Here is a 25,440-nt window from a genome sequence, read left to right as displayed (position 1 = left end):
GAGGGAGCGAATTAGCGTGCAGAACATTTAAAAACACCCACCGGTTGTTACGAGCAGAATTTGCGCCGACGGAGTCTAGACCAAAAAGGATCAATGCCGCGATCTTTGACCTTTCGGTCAGCTTGCCGGAGGATCCAACCTCGCAGAACGGAGGTTGATCGTCTGCCAGACTCTATTTTGACACATTTTCCATCTTTTTTAATATTAGAGATTTCCCCATGTGATTTGCGTGTGATGAACTAGTCTGGTCATATCGATCTTCGCTGGTTTGATCTGCTACACGCCTTCCGAGCGAGGATAGGCAGACTGAAATGGTCGATAATGACCAGACTACATTATTAAACTCGCTCCCAAAGAGCTTTTTGAAATCGTACTGTAAAACTATTATTTTCCCAGCTATTTTCCATACAAATATTGTCTTAATTCTTTATGTTTGTCGCCAAGGAAATCTGTAGCAAGCCACTGGCAATTTGACGACTTTTCTAATAGTCGAAACAAAGTAAAAACCAACGAAGGACATAGGTGATAATGAAAAGAAAGGAAACAATCAAAATATCAAACAATGATTATTTGGAGATCGTGAGGTGCGGTCTGGTGTGACGTAGGTTTTAGAAAAACATTTTCTTTATCATGTCACGTTTCGAACTTTATTGAGATCATCTTCAGGCATAAAATTTTTTAGCATTGTATAAATAATTTTTTTTCATGAATCAAAAATTTTATAGCATTGCATAAATTCATTTTTTTTTATTCTAACATTTTCTAGCATTATGTAAATTCATTTTTTTAATCTAAAATTTTCTAGCATTGTATAAATTCATTTTTTTCCACATCCTACATGTATTTGTAAAATTGAAACAATGTTTGTAAATCCCAGGCTCTGAAGATGATCTCAATAAAGATCGAAACGTTGGCACGATAAAGAAAATGTTTTTTAAAACCTACGTCAGACCAGACCGCACCTCACGATCTCCAAATAATCATTGACTAACGTCACTAAACACCACACATATCAAACAATGTTATTATATTATTCTCTAAGCCTAGTTTGAACTTCTCTTGTGAATGTTTCTTTCGGCGTCGTTTGGCATTTCGTAGCCCACGGCGACGAGCATTTTGCCATGAAGGAGGGTGTTACTTTGTGGGAGCGGATGGCCTTGCTGCGACCGGTCTGGCTCCGTACAAAATCCGGACGATTCCTTTCTCGTTTTCCATGAAATGCGCTCTAAATAAATAATGCCGAAACATTATAATGTGTTGTTGTTTTTAAACGATTTGTTTGAAACTAAGTTAATTTATTTGTATAGATCTTGGTATTTGGAGTATTTGGTTGTTTGTACCCATCTGGACGCCAACTGTTCGATTCCGAGTGCTACAAAAAGATTAAATGTTTTTACTCTTAAGAAAATGGCTTTAAAAAACCGTGGTTGGAAATAATCGCTCGTTCAAAATTCATTTCAAAATATATTGGGTAGTCTTGTTCCGTAGAGTTTAGAATTTTTTTATTATAGCAAAATCTAATTTCCACCACTGATGCTAATTTATTCTATATATAGCTTTAGTGCTACATTTTTATAAACAGGGTACGACAGAGTTCGTCAGGTGCTTCTCCGCCTAAAAGGCAGCAAAAAAATTCTTATGAACCATGGTCCGATTCTCAACCCTTTCGCTGATATTCAACATTTCGTTTTTTTTTCAACCATCTACGATTTTCTTCATAAATCTACTCGTAGCTCTTGAACTATTCATTTTTCTGGAAATACAAAAAAGCATTGAATAGCGTCAAATTTCCTTCTACAATTTATAATTTAATTTTTTGTAAAAAAACCACTAAGTCTTGCTAAAACTGTTAAATTTAAAATTGGTAAAAAAAACTAAATTTGCAACCTCGTTGAGAAAATTCACGGTAGAGACAAAACAAAAAAAGAAGTTGTGAAACCCCACTATAATCTAATAAAAAAAAAAATTCAATGTGATTTTTCTGCTTTAGTTGTTTACTGTGTGTACATGTTCAATGTTTATTGTATGTTTTTATTCATTTTGTTTGATTTTCCATTGAAATTTTCTTTCTTTTTTACGCTTTTTCATTAGGTTAGAATTTTACAACTTCTGTATTGTTCTTTTTTTGCCTATGTTTATCGTAGATTGTCCATTTTTCTGCTTTGATTGATCGCTAAGTTTGTTGTATTTTTTTTATGTGTTTTGTTTGATTTCTACGTTGAATTTTTCTATTTTGTGTTTTTTCATTAGGTTAAAGTCGGGCTTTCCAATTGTTTATTGTCCTTTTTTTTGCCTATGTTTAGTGTAGATATTTTGTCCATTTTTCCTTCTTTCCTTGTTCGCTATGTTTATTATATCTTTTTTATGTGTTTTGTTTGATTTCTACGTTAAATTTTTATTTTTGGTGCTTTTTCATTAGGTTAAAGTCGGGTTTTACAATTATTACTGTATTGATCTTTGCTTTGTCTGTGTTTAGTATAGATATTTTGCCCACTTATTCTGCTTTGCTGTTGGCTATGTTTATTATCTCTTTTTATGTGTTTTGTTTAATTCTTCCTTTGAACTTTTCATTTGGTTAAAGTTGAGTTTTACAACTACTGTATTGTTCTTTTTGCCTGGTATAGTGATATATATAAAAATATCTATATATTTTTTCCATTTCTTCTGCTTTGTTGTTCGCTTTGTTAATTTCTCTTTTTTACGTGTTTTGTTTCGTTTTTCTTTATCTTGTGCTTTTTATTAAGTTAAAGTCACTGGATGAACTTTGTTCTACGCGTATTGAATCACCAGTAAAAGCACTTAAAAGATGAGGCGATATGATGATAAAAAAATCTCTTGTAGAGTATAATCATATATAATATATAAATAAATCATAAATTAATATTCAGATTCATAAAGACATTATGAACATTTAGTGTTTGTTTTTTTACCAAAATTAAACTGAAAGTTCTAGAAATTCGCCTATTAAAGAACATTTAACGCTCTTTTGAAAGCTTTTTTTGGATTTCCTGAAAAATGAATAGTTCAAGAGCTATTTGAAGACGGAACTCGTTGATAGTTAAAGTAAATTGCACTGTATTTGTTTCATCATTTAACGTAATGAAATTGCAGTGTAGGGTTGGGGACGTTATTCCATTGCATTATTGCCCTTAACAACTATCGCAATTTGATCCAATGCTTTGTGTCCGTGAAAAAACCAGTGAGTCAGCACGAAATCATAAATGGTATGCCACCCGACATATGATAAAGAAGAAAACATTACTAGATTTTTGATATTCGAACATATTCCTGGATAGCTGGACAGAGGAACTGAGTATTTTCTTTCTAATTAATCTTCCTCGCCCCCGGATCGTTGATTTTTTTTAAATTCCCTTTGTACACGTCATGCATTACTTCATAAAACTGAATTAATTAAAAATTATCGTTATGCAATGACTGTGAATATTGTTCTTACTTTTAGAAGTGTATTATGAAGACATTTTTTTAAAGAGGCAGATTAAAGATACAGTATCGTACAATCGCCAACATCCAAATGTAAACAATGCGGCAAGGCGCGCGCAATTTTAGCGATCACGTCATCATATTTCCATATTTGTCCCGATATTTAGTACTTTACTAGCGTTGGACAATTTGTGTCATGTTTCAAAACGAAATAGGGAAATTTATAAAACGGATCTTTTTAGTCGAAGTTAGGAACATTTTTCGCTTCTGTGATCCTTCAGATTGCAGGATTTCAGTCCGTAATACCTTAATTGAACTGTTGTCATGCTAGGGAGAGGCCTGTAACTCTTTGGCTTTGTGATATTTCATCAGATAACGTGGCATCTGATAATGTGATGACTCCTTTTCCTGAGTCCTTCATACTTGGTGGTTTCGAACAAGCACTGCAGTTTTCCCTTCATATAAATTTCTGCGCTTGTGTTGTGGCTGTCTTTTGCACTGCGTCCATCAAAATTGTACTATTGAGTTCATCCATTTTTTGTTACATCACTATGCAGCTACAGGTTTTTAATAGCCTCTATTGCCTTTATAATTAGTAGCTTATAAAGCGTATAATAATATACATTGCTGTTTCCTCTTTCCTGGTGGTTGTCTTCCACCAATGCCCAGTACTGACCCCGAGTTTTGTCGTGCTATGCTGCAGCAGGTCTGTTGCAAGTTTAGGCGAAATTTTCTTGACCGACAATGAATCTTTTGCCTATCTCTGACCTGATACTTATGAGGTGATGATCAACAGTTATGGGTGGTAGAACAGCACACCACTTAATCCATTCGGCAAATGCTTCGTTTTTATGTCTGTTTGAAATTTAGCAGAAAGGTTCCTGATCCTACTGCTGTTTTTCATCACCCATATTTTCATGTTTTTCCACACAACATCGCACCGCGACTAGTGTAAACGCCAAATAATGCTCTTTGCCAGATCCCAAAACTTTAAGGTTTTTCCTCTTTCAACAAAAAAATATCCCTGTTTGCAAAAAGACACCGAAGACATGTCCCGATGTTTCTTCTTCTTCCTGCAACATCTGAACAGATTTTTATTAGTCTCTGTTATTTTGATTGTGCCTCCTTGTTAGGGTTCTCTCTCTCTCTCTCTCTCTCTCTCTCTCTCCCTCTCTCCCTCTCTCTCTCCCTCTCCCTCTCTCTCTCTATCTCTCGCTCTCTCGCTCTCTCTCTCTCTCTCCCTCCCTCCCTCCCTCCCTCCCTCTCTCCCTCTCTCTCTCTCACTCTTTCTCTCTCTCTCTCTCTCTCTCCCTCTCTCTCTATCTATCTCTCTCTCTCTATCTCTATCTATCTATCTAATCTATCTATCTATCCCTCTATCTATCTCTCTATCTCTCTCTATCTGTCTGTCTAGCTATCTATCTGGCTGTCTGTGTTTCTGTCTATCTGTTTGTCTGTCTGTCTGCCTATCTATCTATATATCTATCTCTATCTCTATATCTCTATTTTAATCTAATCGACAATTCGCTGTTTTAAATTTGACAGAAAGCTTCCTCGCCCTACTGATGTTTTTTGACCAATATTTTTCCAACATTTATAAGTATCCCATCGCATTAAATCGAATCGTGGGCAATGCAAACACAAACTAAAGCTTTTCATCCCAAAGGCCCTTGTTAAGAGCCCCGTGCGTCCTCCAGCCCTTGGTTTTCCTCTCCACAGCAGTAGAAATATCAGCCTTCACACCGAGGACATCTCCGTTATCCATATTTTTTTAATAATAATTAAATTTGCTGTTTATTTTAAAATTTTATTATTTGTATTGTAGGTTATTAGGCAATATATTCAATAACCTAATTAAGCTCCGGGATGGTTTCAACTTCAGTTTACCATCAAAAATTATAACTCTTTTTAGCGCACAAGGTCGACAGAATGAATTTGTAATTTGCCTTATGGCCGAAATTGTGTTTGCAGCTAATTGGCATATTAAACTCATATTTACATCTCAGTACAGTTCTTTTGGGCCGAGAGCGGGAAGAAACATTTCTCATTTGTTCTTCCCCCTCTTAGGAACAGATTTAGCACGAAGAAACTACATTCTGGAAAGACAGAAAGGTGAAAGGTCGTTCCTTCGATTCCATCCATCCGCCCGGGTAGTTCTCTAATGACGGCCCTAGCCCTTTAGTTTCGAACCCCTCTGGAATTGTCCCTTTTCCTTTTTTTCAATTCTCCTCCTTCGAATAAATCAAATTGAAATCTTTCGTTTGAATAGTAGAAAACGTCAGAGAACCAAAGGTTTTACAATAAAAAATATAAAAAACAGTCGGCCATTGCTGTGAGAAAAAACTTTCGACATCCGCTCCAGGTTGGCATTTGCTGAGAAGGCCAAGGTTGCAGAGGCATCCCGTTATCTGCGAAAGGACTCCACTCCTACTTTCATATAAAATTCACATATTGCGAGTTCAAATATAACTTATAAAAGCATATTTGAAAAAAAATTCCAATGGTGTACAATCAACATGGCAAATGTTCTTTTGCAAATATTCCCAGGATTTAATGACGTTCACATAGTTGGTTTAAAGACCAATTTCAAATTTAATAATAAAATTTCTAATTTACTTTTACATATTTGATTCGCGCGGCTTGCCAGTTTTTTATGGTTTATTATAAAGTTTGTGTTTGTTGAGAAATAATTTCGGAGTAGACAGAAAACGGATTTTATTGATTTAAACATATGAAGTATTATTTAGAAAAACGATATCACAAAAATACATACAGGGCTTGGAGTTGATGTTTTCAATTTTCATACAAATGCGACCAAGCGTTTGCAAACTTACAAACAAAAAACAATCCTTTTACAATGACAGTGAATAGTTAAATATGAGATAAATATTGATTAATTTTCTTCTTTTTGTACACATATATTTCTACAATAAATGAGGCGGTAAACTGAAATTGTAGTAAGATGCAATAACTATATTGTAATAAAACCACTGGATTTTTAATAATTGAATTAATTGATTAACATTTTTCTATATTGTAATGCATTTATCGGATAATAAACCATAATCTGCCAGTTTTGCCATTTAAATATCGAAAATATTAGTTTTTCTCTAGAAGTGTCGTTTTAAACAATTGTATGGGCGTCGGTGGTCGCAACGGTTTAGGCGTTCACACGGCGTTCATCACTGTAAGGTAAAGGTCCCGGGTTCGAATCCAGCGGCCCTGCATCGAACCCGAGATACAAATGGGCTTGTAAGACGGGGCATACTCCTGTAAAATGGTATGTGTCCTCTATGTGGGACATATTACAAAGTTCCTTCCTTCTTTTTCATTTCCCCCTTTTTTTTATTAATACATTTATTTATTAAAACTTTTCAGTTGACTATTAATTTTACAATAGGTAATTTAGTAATAAATACACTTTAGTCCACTCATTAGTGTAGTAATTTATCTAGTTTAGTTCACCTAGTAATTTTTTACAGAACTAACTCAAATCTAAATCCATTTCCAATGGTTCTTATTTATTTTTCTATTAACTTTGGGGAAAAATTTTAATAGCATATTCTATATTTTACTAGGAATTGTTTAAGAGACGATTTGAGAATATGTGTTCGGTTTAAACAATTGAATTGCTAAATTGTTTTCCTCTGATCACTTCATTGCATAGTTAAATTGTAGTTGTCTCCCTCTAATTTTTAAAATTAGTGTCATATATAATCTTTTACTGTTATCGTTCATGTAATTTAAAATTTTCTTGTATATATTTAATAATTTTTACGTCGTTGAAAACCTTGTTTATGCGCGCTTATTAAGTTGCTGGTTTTTTTAATTTATATTATTTGTGTCAAATAAAGTAGGAACTGATTGTCCTTATTCATAAAAATATATAATGCGCTTCATTTTATTTTATGGTAGAGGCTTCACATTTCCTGACACCATTTCAGAATGTTTTGTTCCATTATACATTCTGCGTAAAACCGCATAAGTTTTGAGTTTCAATGCGTTAATGAATTGCTGACAAAACTAAGCAAAAAACAAAGCTTACGGAGATTATAAAAGAAATGCGGGTCTTTCTGTTTCCAAATGTAATAGATAATACGTTATCCGGGTACGGGGGAGAAGAAATAGTTTTTTTAAGGAAGTATTCCCTGCATCCACCATGTTTGGATTAACACAGAGGTTCTCAAAGGTACATTGAAAACGTTATACTTAGCTGACAGGTTTATTGTCATTTTCCATTATTTTATTCCATGTAGTACTCAGAAAAAATTTACATTTCGCTGTTTTTTTCTTGAAAATGTATTTTATAGTTTAGTTGAGGCGTTAAAGTGACTCCTGAGTATACATCTATTTTTCCCTTTCGAAAGGACAGTTTTCAACATAATTTCGAAGGATGAATCGTAAATTGAGGGAAAATAACATTTTTAAAATTGGACGGAATTGTCGAAAACGTTGATAAAATCTAAACGTCAACAGAACTACAGTTGCAAACGTGCATATAAAGAAATCACACCCGTTAAAAATAAATCATTATTGTGTTTGTGTCATACTTCAGATATATTATTTATTCTCCGTAAACCTATAAACCAAGACCTATTTTACGAGCGGTTGTTCTTTGTATTGGCAACATTAATGAATAGGTTACAACTTTTCTCGAAACAGGTTCACACTGGAATTCAACACACCCAACGATTATCTCGTCGAAGTTGATAGTTTTTGTAGATATTCTTGGAAAATTTAATCCTCCGTCGATAAATTGTGTTAACCTTGCAAAATGGCCGATGTGAAATAACATTCACATGGAAATGGAGTTAGATGATAAAAAGGTTTTAAACGAAAATAAATAAATGAGTGCTATAACGAAATCGGCACGATTTTTGATAATTATCCACGCCCAAACTACACTACTACATTTTAGAATTTTCCTTTATCAGACAAACAGAATATATTAACAGATTTGACTGAAACAAAAATCAATCGACATATCTACACCCTATAAATGAATAAATCGATATTCCTTGTATTATTATGTATATTCTAGATTTTTTTATTTGTTTTTTCAGATGAATCTGTCATAGATGATGGGCGAGGAGAAGAGAAGCGACGATGACTGGTTGGTGAGCGGAGGGTCCCCCAGGGCGTATCAAGCCCAGACGAACGGGTACCCTTCCCCGACCATGTCTTCTAACAGCTACGACCCATATAGCCCCAATTCGAAAATAGGTAAGCCCAGCCGTATTAGCCTTAGCACAACCTCCTCCGGGCTTTGAACCCTCTTCGTAATAGCCGACCGAAAGATTAGTTTTACTATCGCTGTAATTGATGCGACGGCGTCCCTCAGTTGCAGAAGTTGGCAGCTCTTTAAAGCACTCCTGTACATTTCTTACATCGCCCAAGATGCGGTCGGGATGAAAGGGGAGTCCACATCCTTCATAAAAGAAGAAGACCGCGGCTATATTTTCGCCCGTCATTTCTAGAATCGTAAATAAGTAGAAAGCAAAGTGTACAGTAAAATGACCTTAACTTGTTTTCTTTTTTTTAATATAACAACACACATTCATTCTATTTGGTAGGTGGAGTACTCAATATTCCTCCATCGACCTGCGTACAATAACAAACTAATCTAATTGGGGTCGATGGGGTACTTTTAAAATATTCCGCTATCGACCCAAGTCACGTACATAGCTGAAAGAGCGATGAGGATGATATGTCACCATCCCCATTCACTCTAATAAATACACTCATTAATACAAAACATACACAGAAACACAAAACACATATTTTGACATCTATATACAATAAAAAATTCCCAGTTACCCTAAAAAGCAGAACAGGGGACCCTGAAACTCGCTAGCATGTCCGAGAAACATTCTTAATTCTGGCGGCTTGCCTACACGCTCTCTGAATGGAACCAGCATGACACGCCTCTATTACGTGGGACACATCGAGCAACGATCATTTTAAATTCTGAAGCGGTATTCCGCCTATTAGCACTTAACCACTATACTTTTAATTTTCCCTAGATAAACATTAAGGCAATTTACATTAAAAGATCTTCCTCAAATGCAAAAACACAAACGGTAGATTGTTTTTTTTAATCTTGTTTTTACGTTTTTACTGCTATCTGTATACATTATACATTGAGCAAATAAATAGTACAGTATGAAAAATCTTATTCAGTGCTATTTAGTTGGTACTAGGATAGGAGCAAGGTAGAAAGTCACGAGGACAAAGCCGTTTAAAACGGATGCTTTTTAGGTGGGGCGTTGAGTAAAAGACTAATACTAAAAGTAAAAGATAGTTGTTTAGGACTGTGGGATTGCTTGGAGTGGAAAACGTGGAAACATGTTCGGTTCAGATCCTCCACCTGTCTATGTCTTTATGAATTGTTAGATTAGATACTGGGTGACTTTTGAGGACTTGATTGAAAGGATTGAACTGTTTTGGGCATTGGAGGTTTTGGCCCAGTCCCACAGCTGGACTCCATGAGTCTGCTCTGTCACTGGGCGTCGGACGTGAGCTCTCACCTTGGAACAATACTGGTTGTTCCGTTTTGGTTTGCGAGCATTTGGAATGAATTTGTACTCGACTTTTCAGGCTTCATTAGATATTTGAAAAGAGACTTTTTGAATTCAAAGTAGTGCCTGCTTTTTTCTGTCCATGGCTGCACACGAAATATCCTAACAACTTCACAACAAAAAGTGGACTAACCCTGGCGTTCTCAAGCACGATTCTTTTATCGGATGGCCTTCCTATACACCGTTTACACATACAAAGAGTGGCCCTTCAATTCATTGGGACACATTGAGAAACCTTTCTGTACTTGCCCAAAATTGTACTTGTCCGTGTGGCACTCGCATGGCTTATCCTTAACCTCAGTCCTCCGAGGACCACCTTTCGACATTGCTCATTTCTTTTAATCGTGTTTTTTTTATTTAATTTCTAGTGTCATGGGGCCGGATCGCGGTGGTTAAGTACGGTGATTGGAACGTCCCGGCCTTAGGCCGCCTCGTCCGCCTTTTCTTAATCCACCCATGAAAACAAAAAGGAAGAAAAATTTAATGCTTTTATTATTCTTAAACGAAGTTATCGATTCGATTGGAGTATGAGGAAAATACAATATCCTCATATTTGTATATGGTTATTTGCTTCATTTATGCATGCGGACATACTCCATTCTCGATATTGACATAAGGAAAGAATATGTTATACCCAACATAAAGCTTTTATCTTGTCGAACTGAGTTTTAACAATTTTCAACATCTGCTAACTTGTCATTCATAGGAAATATTAGTTGAGTTTAAATTTAAATTTTTATGAGTTTTACTTGTCGAAATTATATATCCAGGGATGGTTTTCAAAGTGCTTGGAAGTAATTAAAAAGTAAAAATATCAAACAACCTCGAAAAATACACAGGAGCAATGGTAACGTTTTAAAAATAAACGTTTATTGCAAAAAGTCGCTTTTGATGTCTTTAATGAGCCCATCTCCTCCATCCCCGTGATTAATTTTGTCCTTGATGTTTCTCCAACATGTGGCGATCGATTCTGGTAATTTTATTTCAACCTATTAAATAACCCGTTATTATACCCACGAAAACTAGCTAATAACAAAGATCAAATAGACGGGAAAATTGTGTAAAATATCTTACTGGAGAATAAATGCACACCCAAATATGGATGAGCAGTTCCAATGCTGATGTGCTTGATATCGTATTTTTTAAATAATTTTGCGTAAAATAAAATGATTATGTAATTGAAACAAATCTGGGGGAATTTTTTTACTTATTACATATATATAAATGACCGTCCATTTCTCCTTGTTTATTTCAATTTCTTTTGGGCCATATGAGATTTTAGAAGAAGATATATGTATGATGAATACATCATACATACATGATCTTGTACACGAATTTATTTTGTGCAGATATTTGAGTGTCTCGATCTTGTTACTGACTCTCTGATAAGCATACTTCGTCGATATAAAGTCGTTTGTACCTCAGATAAATACCTAAAGGTATTTGTACTGAACAGACACAAAATATACATTACATATATATAAATACTAATAATCGATACCTTTATATTTACTTTGCTAAAAATTTCTTTCCAAGATGGCTAAATGCCAACAAATTCCATTCTAGTTAACCATTTGGCTCTTTCTTCCTGGTATAGCTGACACCTAAGGTTAACATGGTCGACATCCTCTACTTCACCTTGACATGAGGATTCTGGGCTATCTTTTTTGGCAAAGAAATATAGCTTTCCAGCGAAATCGCCATGCCCTGGCAAGAACTGCGAGACTAAGTGTTGATTACTATTTTATTTTCTATTCTTTCTCTGATGTCTGGGAAGCATTTATAGGCGTGTCGTCCTTTGCAGCTTGCCTTCCAGCGAGTTTGCCACTCGTTTTTGGCCCATTCATGTGCCTCCTTAGGTGTGCTGATTGGTATGTTGGGTGTCTTATTGATGTTTATGTCCCATAATGCACATGTTTTTCTATTGCAATGTCTACGGGAAACTGCCCCGCGACTACGTGTAGTGCTTTTGTAGATACCGTTATAGTGCAAATTAGCAATGAATTACGTTGGGCTGTGATGATATCGTTTTTGCACGCTCAAAGTTCTTGCCCATGTCAAGAGGGAAGCACAGATTGCCTTGTACATGATTATTCTATGCTTGTAGCTACAGCCCCAAATTGCACCGCAGATTCTCTTGGCAATGGCGAATTTGGCAATGGATCTGGTTTTTATCTATTTGGTGTGTTCCCTGAAGTTCAAGTGTTCCCCTATTATTATGCCAAGGTACGTTACTGTGCGAGGTTCTTCCTTCTATCCGCATTACTGGTGGGCTTCTCCAGTTTAGCTTGACTTTTATTAAAATGAGAGCTGTTTTCTCAATAGCAAACTCCAATAAACTCACCCAGAGTGGGGTTAAACGCTTCGATTCACGCTAATAAACTACATTCATTCCAATAAATTAACATGAACATAGACACACACAAAAACTACATACTTTTAAAAATCGTTATTGCTCTGAGGTTCTACAACAGCGATCTCGACACGCTACCGTGCCCATGACTATGCACAGGCCCCACGATATATCAAAATATTGCCTATAAACATAAAGTTTTCTATATTTGAAAATGTGATCGACCGTCATTTTATTCTTACATAACAGGTACCTAAGCGGTCGCTTTTCGGCCAGAAGGTGCTCCCGAGTTATTCTTGAATGACCTATGCGCAGTCTTGTCTGTATGTCCGTTTCCATTTGCGACCCAAGGGCAGACGTCTTTCGTAACTAGCCACAGTTTAGCACATGTATTTCTATTTTTACGAGCCTAGCGGTTTTTCCATTCTCCTTTTAGTAGTAGTTTCGATTATAATTTTTGTTTTATTGATTACCTTACTGTGCTAGTTATTAAGTGAGATCAAAGATAAATTAATCGAAAAATTTCATATACTTGTTATCTCCAAGGATGGGTCAAAACAAAAGCTAAGCTGTAGCTCATATTCATAAGGTTAAAATGTATAATAAAAAATTATAAAATAAATTAAATAAATTCAGAAAGAACCCGGGCTTTAACCTCTCAATTCAAAGCCTTCGAATTGAATTTTATTGCAATTACGCTTGCTTTTCCCTTAAGAAAAGTTTTTTTTTCCCGAAAAAAAATATCTAGCGCTTTTGAAATAAAATGTACAGTTCGTTTCCCCCGGACTGAAAGATGAGAAAGGACAAATTGTTAGTCGGGCGAGTCTTTTGAGGGGCAGACGAGCCGTGAGACGGTTATTAAAAAGTCGCCCTAACGAAACGGCCAATCATTTGATTCTGCTGAGAGATTTCTACTTTTACAACTTATTGTATGATGTTAACGACACCCCTGCCGTGTGGGGTGCCTTTAAAAACCTTCTAATCAAGTTGAAACGCCATAAAATTCTAACAATACTCGTCTCCGGTTTAACACCCCTGGATTTTTACTGGTTTTGTTACGGCCCTAGTGGAAAAAGTAAATTAACCCCTTTGGTTTTAGTACAATGTTACTGTACCACAAAATTGTAGAATAAGCGGAGTAGTCATAAATAGTTCTTTTTTTATCCGCCATTTATTTTACATTTTTGTTAGGGTTAGCTTTTAACTCTGCAATCTTTCTTTACATATAATTTTGATTTTATTACTGCTTTTTACGATTTTAATTGTATTTCTTAGACAAGAAGTACTATAAAAGCTTAATAAGTAAAGTTTATATTAAAAATCAAAAATTAGTCTAGCAAACAATCAAGTCCGTGGGCATGGGCCTTACACCTGAGTTTAAATACAAATTGAAGGCTCATATTAATTAGTTTGAATTAATTACATTATTAAATAAATGTAAAGAAAATTATCGCCTTTTAAATAATCTCACATGTGTTTTAAAAATACTAATTTTTTACGAGGGTTCGCAACAGCCGAGGTCACATAAACCCTCAGGGTGCCGGTATATTTGAAAGTATGTCGGGTTGAATGCAGGGCCGCTGAATTCGAACCCCGGACCTTTACCTTAGTGATGAGCGCCGTGTGAACGCCTAAACCGTTGCGGCCACCGACGCCCTTATTACTTATTAAAAATGGAAAAAGTGTGTGAATAATGCACCTAGATTGCAAGGTACCCCGTTCCTAATAATAATATACCATGGGCAATAATCATAACGTTGTTAATAAAGAAATAAACTAACACTATTTACAGCACAACGGAATTTTTGACTGCTAATATGCAATTAAATACATCTGAAATTGTACCAACTGAATTGAAAAGAGAATTTTACCTACATGCAGAAAAATTAAATGTTTTCAAAATAAAATAACATAAAGGAACTCGATAAAAATATATAAAAATAATTTTCTTACTTGCATTATGAAGTCAAAAGGAAGTAATGTACTTCCTGTCATTCAGGAGGGCTTAAGTCCAACTACCCTTTGGGTGGGGGACGTTTTCGTTTTAATGAACGAATGGCTCGCTGAATATGGCGTGAAGCTTAAACGCCTTTGAGCGAAATGAGAGTACAGACTCAATAAAATGCTCACGTGTCGATCAGTTCACAAAAAATTATCGGATGTTGGAAAACGATTTTTATTTGTTGAATCCATATATTCTTGAAATGCAATAGTGAGTTAGTGGGCATATTAATTCATATTTCGATGTTTTTAACTGATCATAAGAGAAAAATTTTGAAAAGTGGTTTGATTCCCTTATCAATAAAAAATGAAATAAATTACTAACTTGACAAGAGTTCACCTGATTTTCTCAACAACTAAGGTGGACAGAAGTTTAATAGCTAAAACCTGTAATAACTCTCTGGCCAAAGGTAAAACAGAATACTAGTCTATTAATTACCTTCGGGGCTCCACCCGAATTAAGGATGCGGGAAGCGGCACTCGCGTGGTTTTGAACTTAAAAATATAAATTCCTCTTGAAGTAAAATACCTGTTGGAGAATAATTAACTAGTGGACTGAATGGAAGCGATTCGGTAGCGAACAGGACTAGACAAAACAGGAAGGTTTGTGGGCTGGGAGCAGAGCTAGGATAGGATTAACTAGTTGAAGTTTGTATATTAGCGGGATTTGGTGGGAAAAAATTATAATTCACGATATTTGACGCGAAGACCCTCCAGTATGCCAATAATTATTTTACTTTACAAAGTAAATATTAAAAAATCTATAAGGCCAGAAAATAGTTATTTATTATTCAGAAATTGTGAGATGCGGTCTGGTGTGATGTAGGTTTCAGAAAAACATTTTCTTTATCGTGCCAACGTTTCGATCTTTATTTAGATCATCTTAAGGGCTCAAAGTGTTTCTTTTCTGCAAGATGAAGAAGATGATCGCAATAAATATTGAAACGTTGGCACTATAAAGAAAATGTTTTTCTAAAATCTACATCACACCAGACCGCATCTCACGATTTCTGAATAATTATCGACTAACGGTCACTAATCACCACACATTGTTATTTATGTAGGAGACAAATATTTTTAAATTTAATTAGTAATTTATTCTTTAGAACAATCGTTCATATGACCACGTATATTGATCTGCTTGTGGATTAGATGGCCATTACTCATCGTTTAATGTCTATAGAAATGATTAAATAATTAAATATAAATTTCTTCAAATTGTGTCCTAGAAATTGGCTGAATTTAGATTGATTTTCATAATCAAATTTATCGTTTTCTGTTTGACTTGCGTTTGACTTGCAAATGGGAACATTAATTATATTTGATCCACTTCTTCTTTAAATGATAAGTTTTTTTTCTTTCTCCTACTGATACAAAAGAGACCCATCTATTTTCTTTTGTCGAGCGAGCTTTGTCTTTTATGAATTTTTAACGAAATCAAAGATAGAAGAAAGTTTAATAAAGCAAGTATAAAAAACATCCTTCAAATATTTTTACCATATTTTTTACATCAGAATAGTAAAATTTGAAAAAAATTCTTGTCGAACAGTTCATGGTTATCCGACTGTATTGTAAAAGCAATTGTCTACAATTATTTTTACTTATTACTCAGATAAGTAAATCATATCTATAAATCAATGAATAAGCGGTAAATTTTGAAGTACATAATTGCAACGCGAAAATTAGTACATATTTTTTATATTAATCAAATTTAATATTCCAATGTAAAGGCATAGATAAATTTTATGGTTTGAAAAACGGTATTGGCTTCTTCCAGGGGCCCATCTTCCAGCGCCTTTAATTTTCACTGAGACATGGTTGCATGCAGGCCCGCCTGTCTTAACCGTCGTGCCGGTGAGGTATAGCCATGCGCCTCAAACTTTGACGGCTTTTTATCCAGGATGCGGTTATTATTAATAATCTTATTATTAATCGATCTTTATTAATATTCTTCCTTTTAAAGGTCAGTGACTAATAATAAAATTAGGGCAAATTATTAATTAAAAAAAACTTAGAAAATGATAATGTTATAAATATGAGTTTTTTTCGTAACTGAAATATGATTTCAAATTGGATTTTTTTTTAGTGGAAATAAAAAGAATTTCTTAAAACAATTTACCCGATACCTCCGTACAAAAATCATTAAGCTTACAAAAAACCATCTAGAAAATGATATGCCTATTAGTGTTTTATTATTTTCTTTACAATTAATTAAGGCTTTTAGTTGAGATAAAAAAGTCAATGGGACGAGCGGGATTCGAACCCACGATCTTCGGTTAGATGCGCCGCTGCTCTACCACTTGAGCTATCGTGACCTCTATCCACTCGGACACCAACCTCCCATCTCAACCACACCTTTTGAATTTTCCCTCCTTTTTGCCATTTCTCAAATGTCGTGTAATCAATTTGATTCTCGGCGACAAATGAAATGGCCACGGAGAGCTTGAGTGAAGGTAAACTTTATTTTAAACTTATTAAATTCACTAGTTTCGTGGTCAGCTTGACCAATTAACATCTTACAATTAATTAAGGTTTTCAGTTGAGATAAAAAGGATTCGAACCCGTGAATTGGTGTCCAAGTGGACCTAGATCACGATAGCTCAAGTGGTAGAGCAGCGGCGTATCTAGCCGAAGATCGTGGGTTCGAATCCCGCTCGTGCCATTGACTTTTTTTATCTCAACTAAAAGCCTTAATTAATTGTAATATATTAATTGGTCAAGCGGACCACGAAATTAGTTAATTGAATTATTTTCTTTATTGAAAACTTATTTTTGTCTGCCCTTTTGGAAAATATAGTAAGAAAACGGACAAATAGGTTGAATGAACAAAGATCAATTAGCAAACATGGAGGACCCTTGAAGAGCTACATTTTTTACAAACGTTTGCAAACTAATCATACGATTTGGTAAATAAACTAATAATTAAAATCTGTATCATACACAGTGTCAAGAGGAGAGAAGATAATTAAAAAAAATAAAAATGAATCGAAAATCGATCATTTTACCGAGCACAAATGAAAATCCAAAAATGCATTTGTGAACGCTTTACAAATTTTTTTCTAAATAATTGTCGTCATGTTCTTATACATCTCGTAAAAGGATAAACAACTAATTATTTATTTCAGCAAATATTTCGATACAAAATTCCATGAATTGTTATTTGATTTGAGTCAGATTATCAGTTTAGCACTCAATGAACGTTGATTGGCGGTCATTATCATCACAGATTTTACTCTTAAATCTGAACAACACGGGTTATGAAGCTTGATATTAAAAGATTTTTACATTTCTATGCATTTCAACTGATACATTTCTTAGATAAGCAAATTGCATTATTTTTAGTGGTTTGTTTGACCTGTTGGTCATTTGATTACGTTACAAAATGAGTTAAACAACTGTTTGAAATCATTGTCGATTAAACGTTCAAAATCCATCTCAATATAGCAAATGGCTGTCATGGACATTCTTCAAATTTACTAAATTATAGCTTTATGTTTATTTACTTAACTCTTGAGTTTTTCAAAAGAATGAGAAGGCCCTATAATAGAAGAACACAGATTATTCTCTTGTTTACCAAGGCTAATTTTGTTAATACAGTGAAACCGCTGATAACGGATTTCTTTGTTTAGGGGGACACCTCCGTTTACAGGACAGTTATAGTTACATCAGCGTGGTAGATTCATTTTCTAACATCTATTTATGGGTTCATGTTAAGTAAATAAAGGACAGGTCGTATCGGAGGTAGCATAAACGATTATCAAACGCTAGGAGGAAAATTTTTTAAAGATCCTGAAGTCGTTAAAAATGTACATGTAAACCTACACCTCACATTGTGAATTCATGTACAATGCAGACAGCTATGTATCATCATGATAAAAATCTGTCTGTGAGAACACCTCTCGAATGAGGACAAAAGTGTTGAGAACATGTCCTTTAGCAAAGAGTTTTCTTTCTAGCGTAAACGATGAACAAAAGGAAATGTAAAAAGTAAAAAAAATCTACAATCAATTTTCTTCAAATCTTTATTTTGTCAATCTTGTTTATTTTGATTATACCAATTAATATAGGTCGGCAATAACCAATTCATTTGGTTGTCTCTTTTTTCTTTAATTTATGTATCGATTTACTTTTTTTTCCATCCTCGGTGAGTTTGGTACACCATGAAAGCTAGTTTAGGCAGAGCAGAATGATCTAAGAGGGTTCAAACTACAGGATCAAATATTCTTTCGATTATGGTAAGGGGGCACAATTAACTTCCAATGTAGTATTAGCGTACCGCGACATTGTCATATATTTTATATAAATTATCTTAAGTTTGAACATTAATGAATATTATTATAAAGCTACAAAATAGCATAACATTACCTTTCTGTAATAGTTTTCTTGTACGTCCAGTTTTAGAAATAAATATAGCATTTTAGACTTACAAAAAGGGCAATGGTTCGTGAATAAGTCTCCTGTTCGTGACCGTTATTCATTTTACACCAAACTTTTAAGTGTTATAGTTTTCAGCGTACGAAGGACGTTAAACGTTTTGAACGCTGGATTTGGTATTTTTACACCGCAGCTCGAAACGCAGCACAGACGTCCAAATGTCAGCCGGACCTTTCCAAAGGCCAAGGTGGTGCCTTTTCCACTCCCGTTCTGTTGACCTTTAAGCTTTTCATCCGTAATTTTTACCAGATGGGTTGCTTGGATAGTAGCATCGATTAGTATGGAAATCGCATGCTCCAATTTGCACCCAGCACGCGAACTGGGCTTACTAACCTCTCGCCTTGAAGCATCACAAGAAAGAAGGAGGTCGATTTGAATATATCTTTTCCCGTAACCGCGCGTGCTGTATGGTGTAGCAACACTATTTTATGGAAATTCCAGTTCAACCATGGCTTTCTCAAAGCAGGTTCATTTGCTGGAAAACTACTTTACCGACTTCGGTTTCATGCCCGGGCCGCTAGAAGGCGCGGTGAACCTTCGGCCGCTCGTTTCATCATATGAAGCTGAAATCATCAGGTGGCGATTGACATTCATATCAGATGTGAGCATTACGCCACGTTGCACAATCCGACTTAGCTGAGCTATTACCCGGATTATTATTATTATTACCTTTGTTCAGTGTAAGACCAGTCACCGAAGAGTAGAAAATAGATTAAGAGTACAAGGGACTACCGTTAACTCGTTTGATCAGACCTTTACTTTTGACCTGGGTCGTACCCCCGAACAGCGTTGCCGTGTCCTTCGAAGAAAGCAAAAAAAACGGATCACCCCTAGGTAAATAGAGCCCTTGTAACGGAGCCGTCGGTTTCAACGTTTTTCGGCTTTATTAGTTTCCTTTTCGTATCAGCGGTTTGTCGCGAGGAATCGTTATTTTTCACAGAGATGATTGATGGATGCTCCCGATTAAAAGGCGTGATTGACAGTTCTCCCTTTAGATATCCACTTACTTATTAGTCATTTTTTATACAATAAACTACGGTGGGGTAGCTTACTCAAAACAAAACGGTAAAATCACACCTAAGACGAGCAGAAATTATATTTTTCTAATTTATCACATCATAACTACACATGCTAAATTTACACCGTGTTCATCAAACGGACTCCATCTCGAGCAAAGTCGTATAAACTCAATCCTCGTGAGAATCCGTGAAATTGGATAGACGTTGTTTTTTTTTCCCCGGGGATCAAAAATCCGAGCGATGTGAAAACGCGTGGGGTCCACCACCGTCCTTGGCCGGTGTAGCGCGTCGAAAAATGACGTAACGACGTCCGCGCTACCTCGAGTTCCATGTCCTCTCATTCATTAGTTTTCACCAAGTTCATTACACACCGACAAGGCTGGATTACGGCCGGCTCCGGCCAATGGGTCAGCGAGACCACGCGACCCACGCGTAAACACGCACTTCAACGGAAAATATCTCTTATCTTTAAAAACACTCCATATTTTACTAGTATTTTTTTTAATAAATAGTACAAATCGTGGACGTACATAAATCAGGAGATTAGCCTATATTTTTTTTTAAATTTTATTATGATTTTTTTTGCCTGCTTCACAATGGCTTATGATGTTAGTTGTCAAATTTACGTCCAAAGAATGCGTCCATTTTTTACCTTTACTCAGGAAAAGTTTTTATTTTATTTATTATCGCTTTTAATTTTTATAGTTTGTCTGACTAAACTCAATAGTTTCGTTAGTGTACGAAATAATTTAGACTAGATCATATTTCGGAGGTTTTGTTATGCACATCTTAATGCAAATTAAGTACCCTAAAAACAGCTTTTGCTGTTTTTACATATTTGTAGTCGGAATCCTACGTTTTATTTCTCACAGTTCATTCTCATTAAACTGTTGGTTGAAAATTATACAACCACCGTCATTTTAACTTCTTCGTTGTTCGGTTGAATAATATGATACACATGGTGTTACAAACATAGGCACGTTTTTCTTCTTAAAAACCCTAATAGCAATATTTCACTATTTTTTTACGTTCTTTTGAGGTCGTTTAATGAGACCATATTTTGGTCCTGGATTCGAATTCTAGTTTTGGGATTTTGCGACCTCCAGTCTCCTCTTAAGTGTTGGTGTAAAATAATATAATCACTGTCCCAAAAAAAAAGAAAATTAAATTTAAAAAAAAATAAATAAATAAATAAATTTAAAAAAATATAAAAAAACATCATTCACTAGTTTCGTGGTCCGCTTGACCAATTAATTTTAAAAAAACACAGCATTTGACAATACTTTTTATCACTGCTTCATTGTTCGGTATGATGTAAAATTTTTTTTATATTTAGCATCGGTCCTGGGTTCGAAATCCTAGCTTTTGATGTCTTCTAGTGTCCACTCCCTCTTAACTGTTGGCAGTAAAAAAAAAATTAAAAAACATCATCTGTCAAAAGTTTTTAACACTGCTTCATTGTTCGGTGCGATGTAGGATTTTTTTTATATTTGGGTTTGAAATCCTAGCTTTTTATGTCTTCTAGGGTCCATTCCCTCGTAACTGTTGGCCGTAAAAATACAGTCACCCTCCAAAAAACAGCATCTGTCAAAAGTTTTTAACACTTCTTCATTGTTCGGTGCAATAGATCAATAATATGGCGCACGTCACATTTCAAATCCTGAAGATCACGTTGTCTCCACACGTTAAAACCCTAACCCCAAATATTCCACCATTTTTGTACGAAGTGTTCTTTTGGAAGACCCCGATCGGAATTAGATTATATTTGGCATCGGTCCTGAGTTGAGAATTATAGCTTTTGATGCCTTCTGGTGTCCACTCCCTCTTAATCTTCATACTTTGATAATATGGTATTTCACTCTATGGACCATCAGGTTTTATGCCTTATCGTCAAATAGGTTAAAACACTTCTGAAAATAAATAGTTATATGAGCAATAAACTTAAAAAGATTTTAATACAACTTTTTTTAATTAAACAAGGTTATTCTTTCAATTTTAAGGTAAATTTTTTGGGAATCTCTACTAAAGAGATTTTTTCCCTAGGTTAATAAGTAAACATTTTTTTAAAATAATAGAAATATATCCAATTTAAAAATTCGCTATTGAACAGAGAAATACGTGAGAGATTTATCATTATCAGGCCCTGAATTATTTAACTTTCACGGACATGTTTTCTGAAAAATCATCGAGTGTGTCACGCCATAGCGGTTTTGGTCCGGTGGAGGTTTTGTGCCTCGTCCCACACTCCTGAAAACAATATTCAGGGTGATATGAGATGTTTTCCATCCTGAGTCAAGCGTTTCTCGTGAAGTCCGAGCTGCCTTCTAAGCTTGGAGATAAGTCAAAGAACTCGAAAGACGAGTACGCCCCGCTGATACAGTTTCGCTGATGCCCCCGTAAAACAATCACGGCAAACCGACTCGAATTTTCCCTTAGACACATGAATTTTTTTAACTGGATGTTCGACAAACTAAATTATTATACTGTTTTATCGTCTTGGAAGTCAAGGGTTGATAATCAATTGTTGTTCTCTCCCATAATTTAGGTGAAAACTTTCTCACAATGTTCGCGATTTTAAAATACGTTACTTAAAAAAACTGGGGGGGGGCAGTATTTTTATGACAAAAAATATTCACATCTCGATATGTGCAAATAGAATATGTCTGACTCAGACGCGATAAGATCTCGCGGAATACCATTCGATCTTGGGGATTAGTAAACATAAACATATTAAAACCGCTCGCCTAGACCTGGCGTTGTTTTGCAAAAAAAGAATTATGCAGTGAATATTAAAAATGTCCTAGTAACAAATTTCAATTTTGTTTTTCGTATTAGTGGTGATTTTCATTCATTTGTACGAATTTTTGTGTATCCATGAAAAAATTATACTCCTAGATAGTTTTTTTGTGGGCCAAATTTTCTTGGCCAAAGCAGGTTATATTAAATTTTTAATATCAACGATATTATAAATATAAAAAGCCTCCCGTAAATGTGTTTTGTGATTGCTTTATACATCCTCTCTCTCTCCCTCACTCTCTCTCTCTCCCTCACTCTCTCTCCCTCCCTCCCTCTCTCTTTTTCTCTCACTCTCTCTCTCTCTCTTTTCTCTCTCTTCTCTCTCTTTCCCGGAGATATCTCCTCATCATCTGCCATACTCTCGTACAATTTACGGCTGGTCTGAGCCCGAAGAAATTTTTAAATCTTATAGTTCTTTTCAAATTTGCCTTGGCTGACTACAGTTTAGAAAATGTTATAATTTTTAAATAACTAACACTCTTCTAATATACTGCTTGTTTTCGAAATAGTTTTGTCTTGAATCATGGTTTGGAGTCAATAGGAATTTTTGGAATATTGGCCTATTGAATATTTGAGCATTCCTTTTACCTACCGCACAATTGTATTAACATACTTTACAATTAATTAAGGTTTTTAGTTGAGATGAAAAAAAGTCAATGGCACGAGAGGGATTCGAACCCACGACCCTCGGCTAGATACGCCGCCGCTCCACCACCCGAGCCATCGTGACCTCGATCCACTCGGACATCAACTCCCCATCTCAACCCCACCTTACGAGTTTTCCCTCCTTTTGCCATTTTTCATGTATTGACATACTTTAAAAATATCTTAATCGGGACAATTACAAAAATAATTTTGAACTTTCACTTTTATCATTCTATAAAGAAAGCCTTATATACATTAATTTTTTATGATGACCTATCATTGTCATTTAATTAATTTGGCTTAATTTTTTTTGTTCCAGGTGAGTTGATGTTCTTCATTTCAAAATATTGTACAACAGTAGATTTGTGTAAGTTATTTCATACAATAATGAGTTCACGAATAAAAAACGTCAATATTACAAAGATATGGTATAAATTTGGACATTTTCGTTCTCTGGTTGAATCGTAATTTTCCCTGATTTGATTGAAATCATTGTAAAGACCCTTTATAAAGCTGGGGAAACCCTTGTTAGTCATTTACAACGGTACAAAGAATCGGATGTCGGTCGGTCTTTTATTTTCTTTTTTTTTCTCTCTCTCGTTATGATGAAAATAAATGCCTGTTTTGCTTCGTTCGTCGTCATGACGGCCGACGGTCGAGCCAAGGGGCCTCAGCGAGTTCAAGTTCATTACTGGAGAAAGGAACTTTCATCGCCAATCCTCACCCCATAACACAACAAGCCCTTTTTAGAAGACTTATTTTATTTTGAGCTTTTTATGAGCCGAATTTAAATCAAACCCACCCTTCAAAATATCCTTTGTTAATAGTCGACAGCGATCACAGCAAACCGAAAGCAAATATGAATAATACTTTAATCCTTATCTACAACCGGCATCTTGCTCGAATTTGAATTGTTTTGATTTTTAGTGTCAATTTTTTTCAATTCGGGTGGATGTAAATGACAGCGGTCTTAATTTAAAAGTGGCCACCAAGGCCAGTGTGGCAAGTGGCTACCAGTGCATGCCACTGGATTACTAGTCGAGTCGCAAACCAGTTCCCGAGTTTCCTTTCTAAAAAAAAGCCGACTTCTGATCGCATTACCGAGCTTTTGAAAACTTCACTATACACGGATTCAAAATTCCCTGTCTCAATTTCTATTGTTTACGAATTCACACTCTGACAACTTTTCATAACAAATTTTTAAATCATTGTTTTCTTCGTTAATTCGTTGACCTTTAAAAATGTTTGACCAGAATCAGCAAGTCAAAATTTCTCCTAATGATATATAGTAGGATGTCAACATACTAAAGTCCCTCTTGGTTTCCTTAAACACTTCTCAATCTAGACAAAAATTTCAATTAATTAAGGTTTTTAGTTGAGATAAAAAAGTCAATGTCACGAGCGGGATTCAAACCCACGACCTTCGGCTTGATACGCCGCTACTCTACCACTTGAGCTATCGTGACTTCGATCCGCTTTTTATCTCAACTAAAAACCTTAATTAATTGAATGATATTAATTAGTGAAGCGGACCACGAAAAATAGTGAATCTAGATGAAAATATTGATCAGATTTTTGTTTTAGCATAAGCTCTACTTCAAAAAAATTGCATCCATTACAGTTTTAATATAATTTTTTTGGAAAACCAATTGGGACACTAGTAAGTTGACACCCTTTATAAGTTATACCAGGTACTCCATACAACCACATTATCACATTTTTTCCTTACTTTACTACCAATAAAAATTTATAGTTGTTAATTACAAGATTTTTTTGTACATGCATATTCAGTAGGTTATCTGTTTTTACTGTTAAATTGCCATTATTTCTGGTGTATTGTTTCAAAATTTCTCATGTTTAAGTTCAAATACGAGCATATAAGGCTGGTTCCGGGCGGTGAACCTTAAAGCTTTGTAAATTTTGATCGTTTTGGCCTGCCTTTACTCGTTGGATCATTCACCTCTGCATTGACCCTCGAACAAACATTACGTACCTACGTAACAGAAAGCCGAAGGATTTTCCCTCAAGAAAATATAAAATATATATTTGTATGTTTTTTTTTCAATAATTATACGAATAATTTAGTCTAGAACATTATTTTAATAACTTTCGTCGCTTAAAATGTTAAATTATCAGTTATATGAAATTATCAATATCATTTTTTAGTAATTAG

General features: G+C 35.0%; 1 protein-coding gene across 2 annotated transcripts in view; it reads left to right on the top strand.

Annotated features, from left to right (window-relative positions):
* The window catches only part of LOC106662131 (ecdysone receptor), a 235,418-nt gene that overhangs the window by 155,507 nt on the left and 54,471 nt on the right, over nucleotides 1-25,440 (top strand). For both annotated transcript variants that reach the window (XM_024225854.1, XM_014385951.2), the window contains exon 3: nucleotides 8,505-8,664. In XM_024225854.1, the coding sequence (XP_024081622.1) occupies nucleotides 8,520-8,664 (145 nt within the window). In that variant the 5' untranslated portion in view covers nucleotides 8,505-8,519. The remainder of the gene's footprint in view (nucleotides 1-8,504; nucleotides 8,665-25,440) is intronic.

The sequence above is a fragment of the Cimex lectularius genome, unplaced genomic scaffold (assembly GCF_000648675.2).
Source record: "Cimex lectularius strain Harlan isolate CLEC.00 unplaced genomic scaffold, Clec_2.1 scaffold3, whole genome shotgun sequence".
Taxonomy (NCBI): domain Eukaryota; kingdom Metazoa; phylum Arthropoda; class Insecta; order Hemiptera; family Cimicidae; genus Cimex; species Cimex lectularius.
This window is presented reverse-complemented; position numbering and strand designations above follow the sequence as displayed.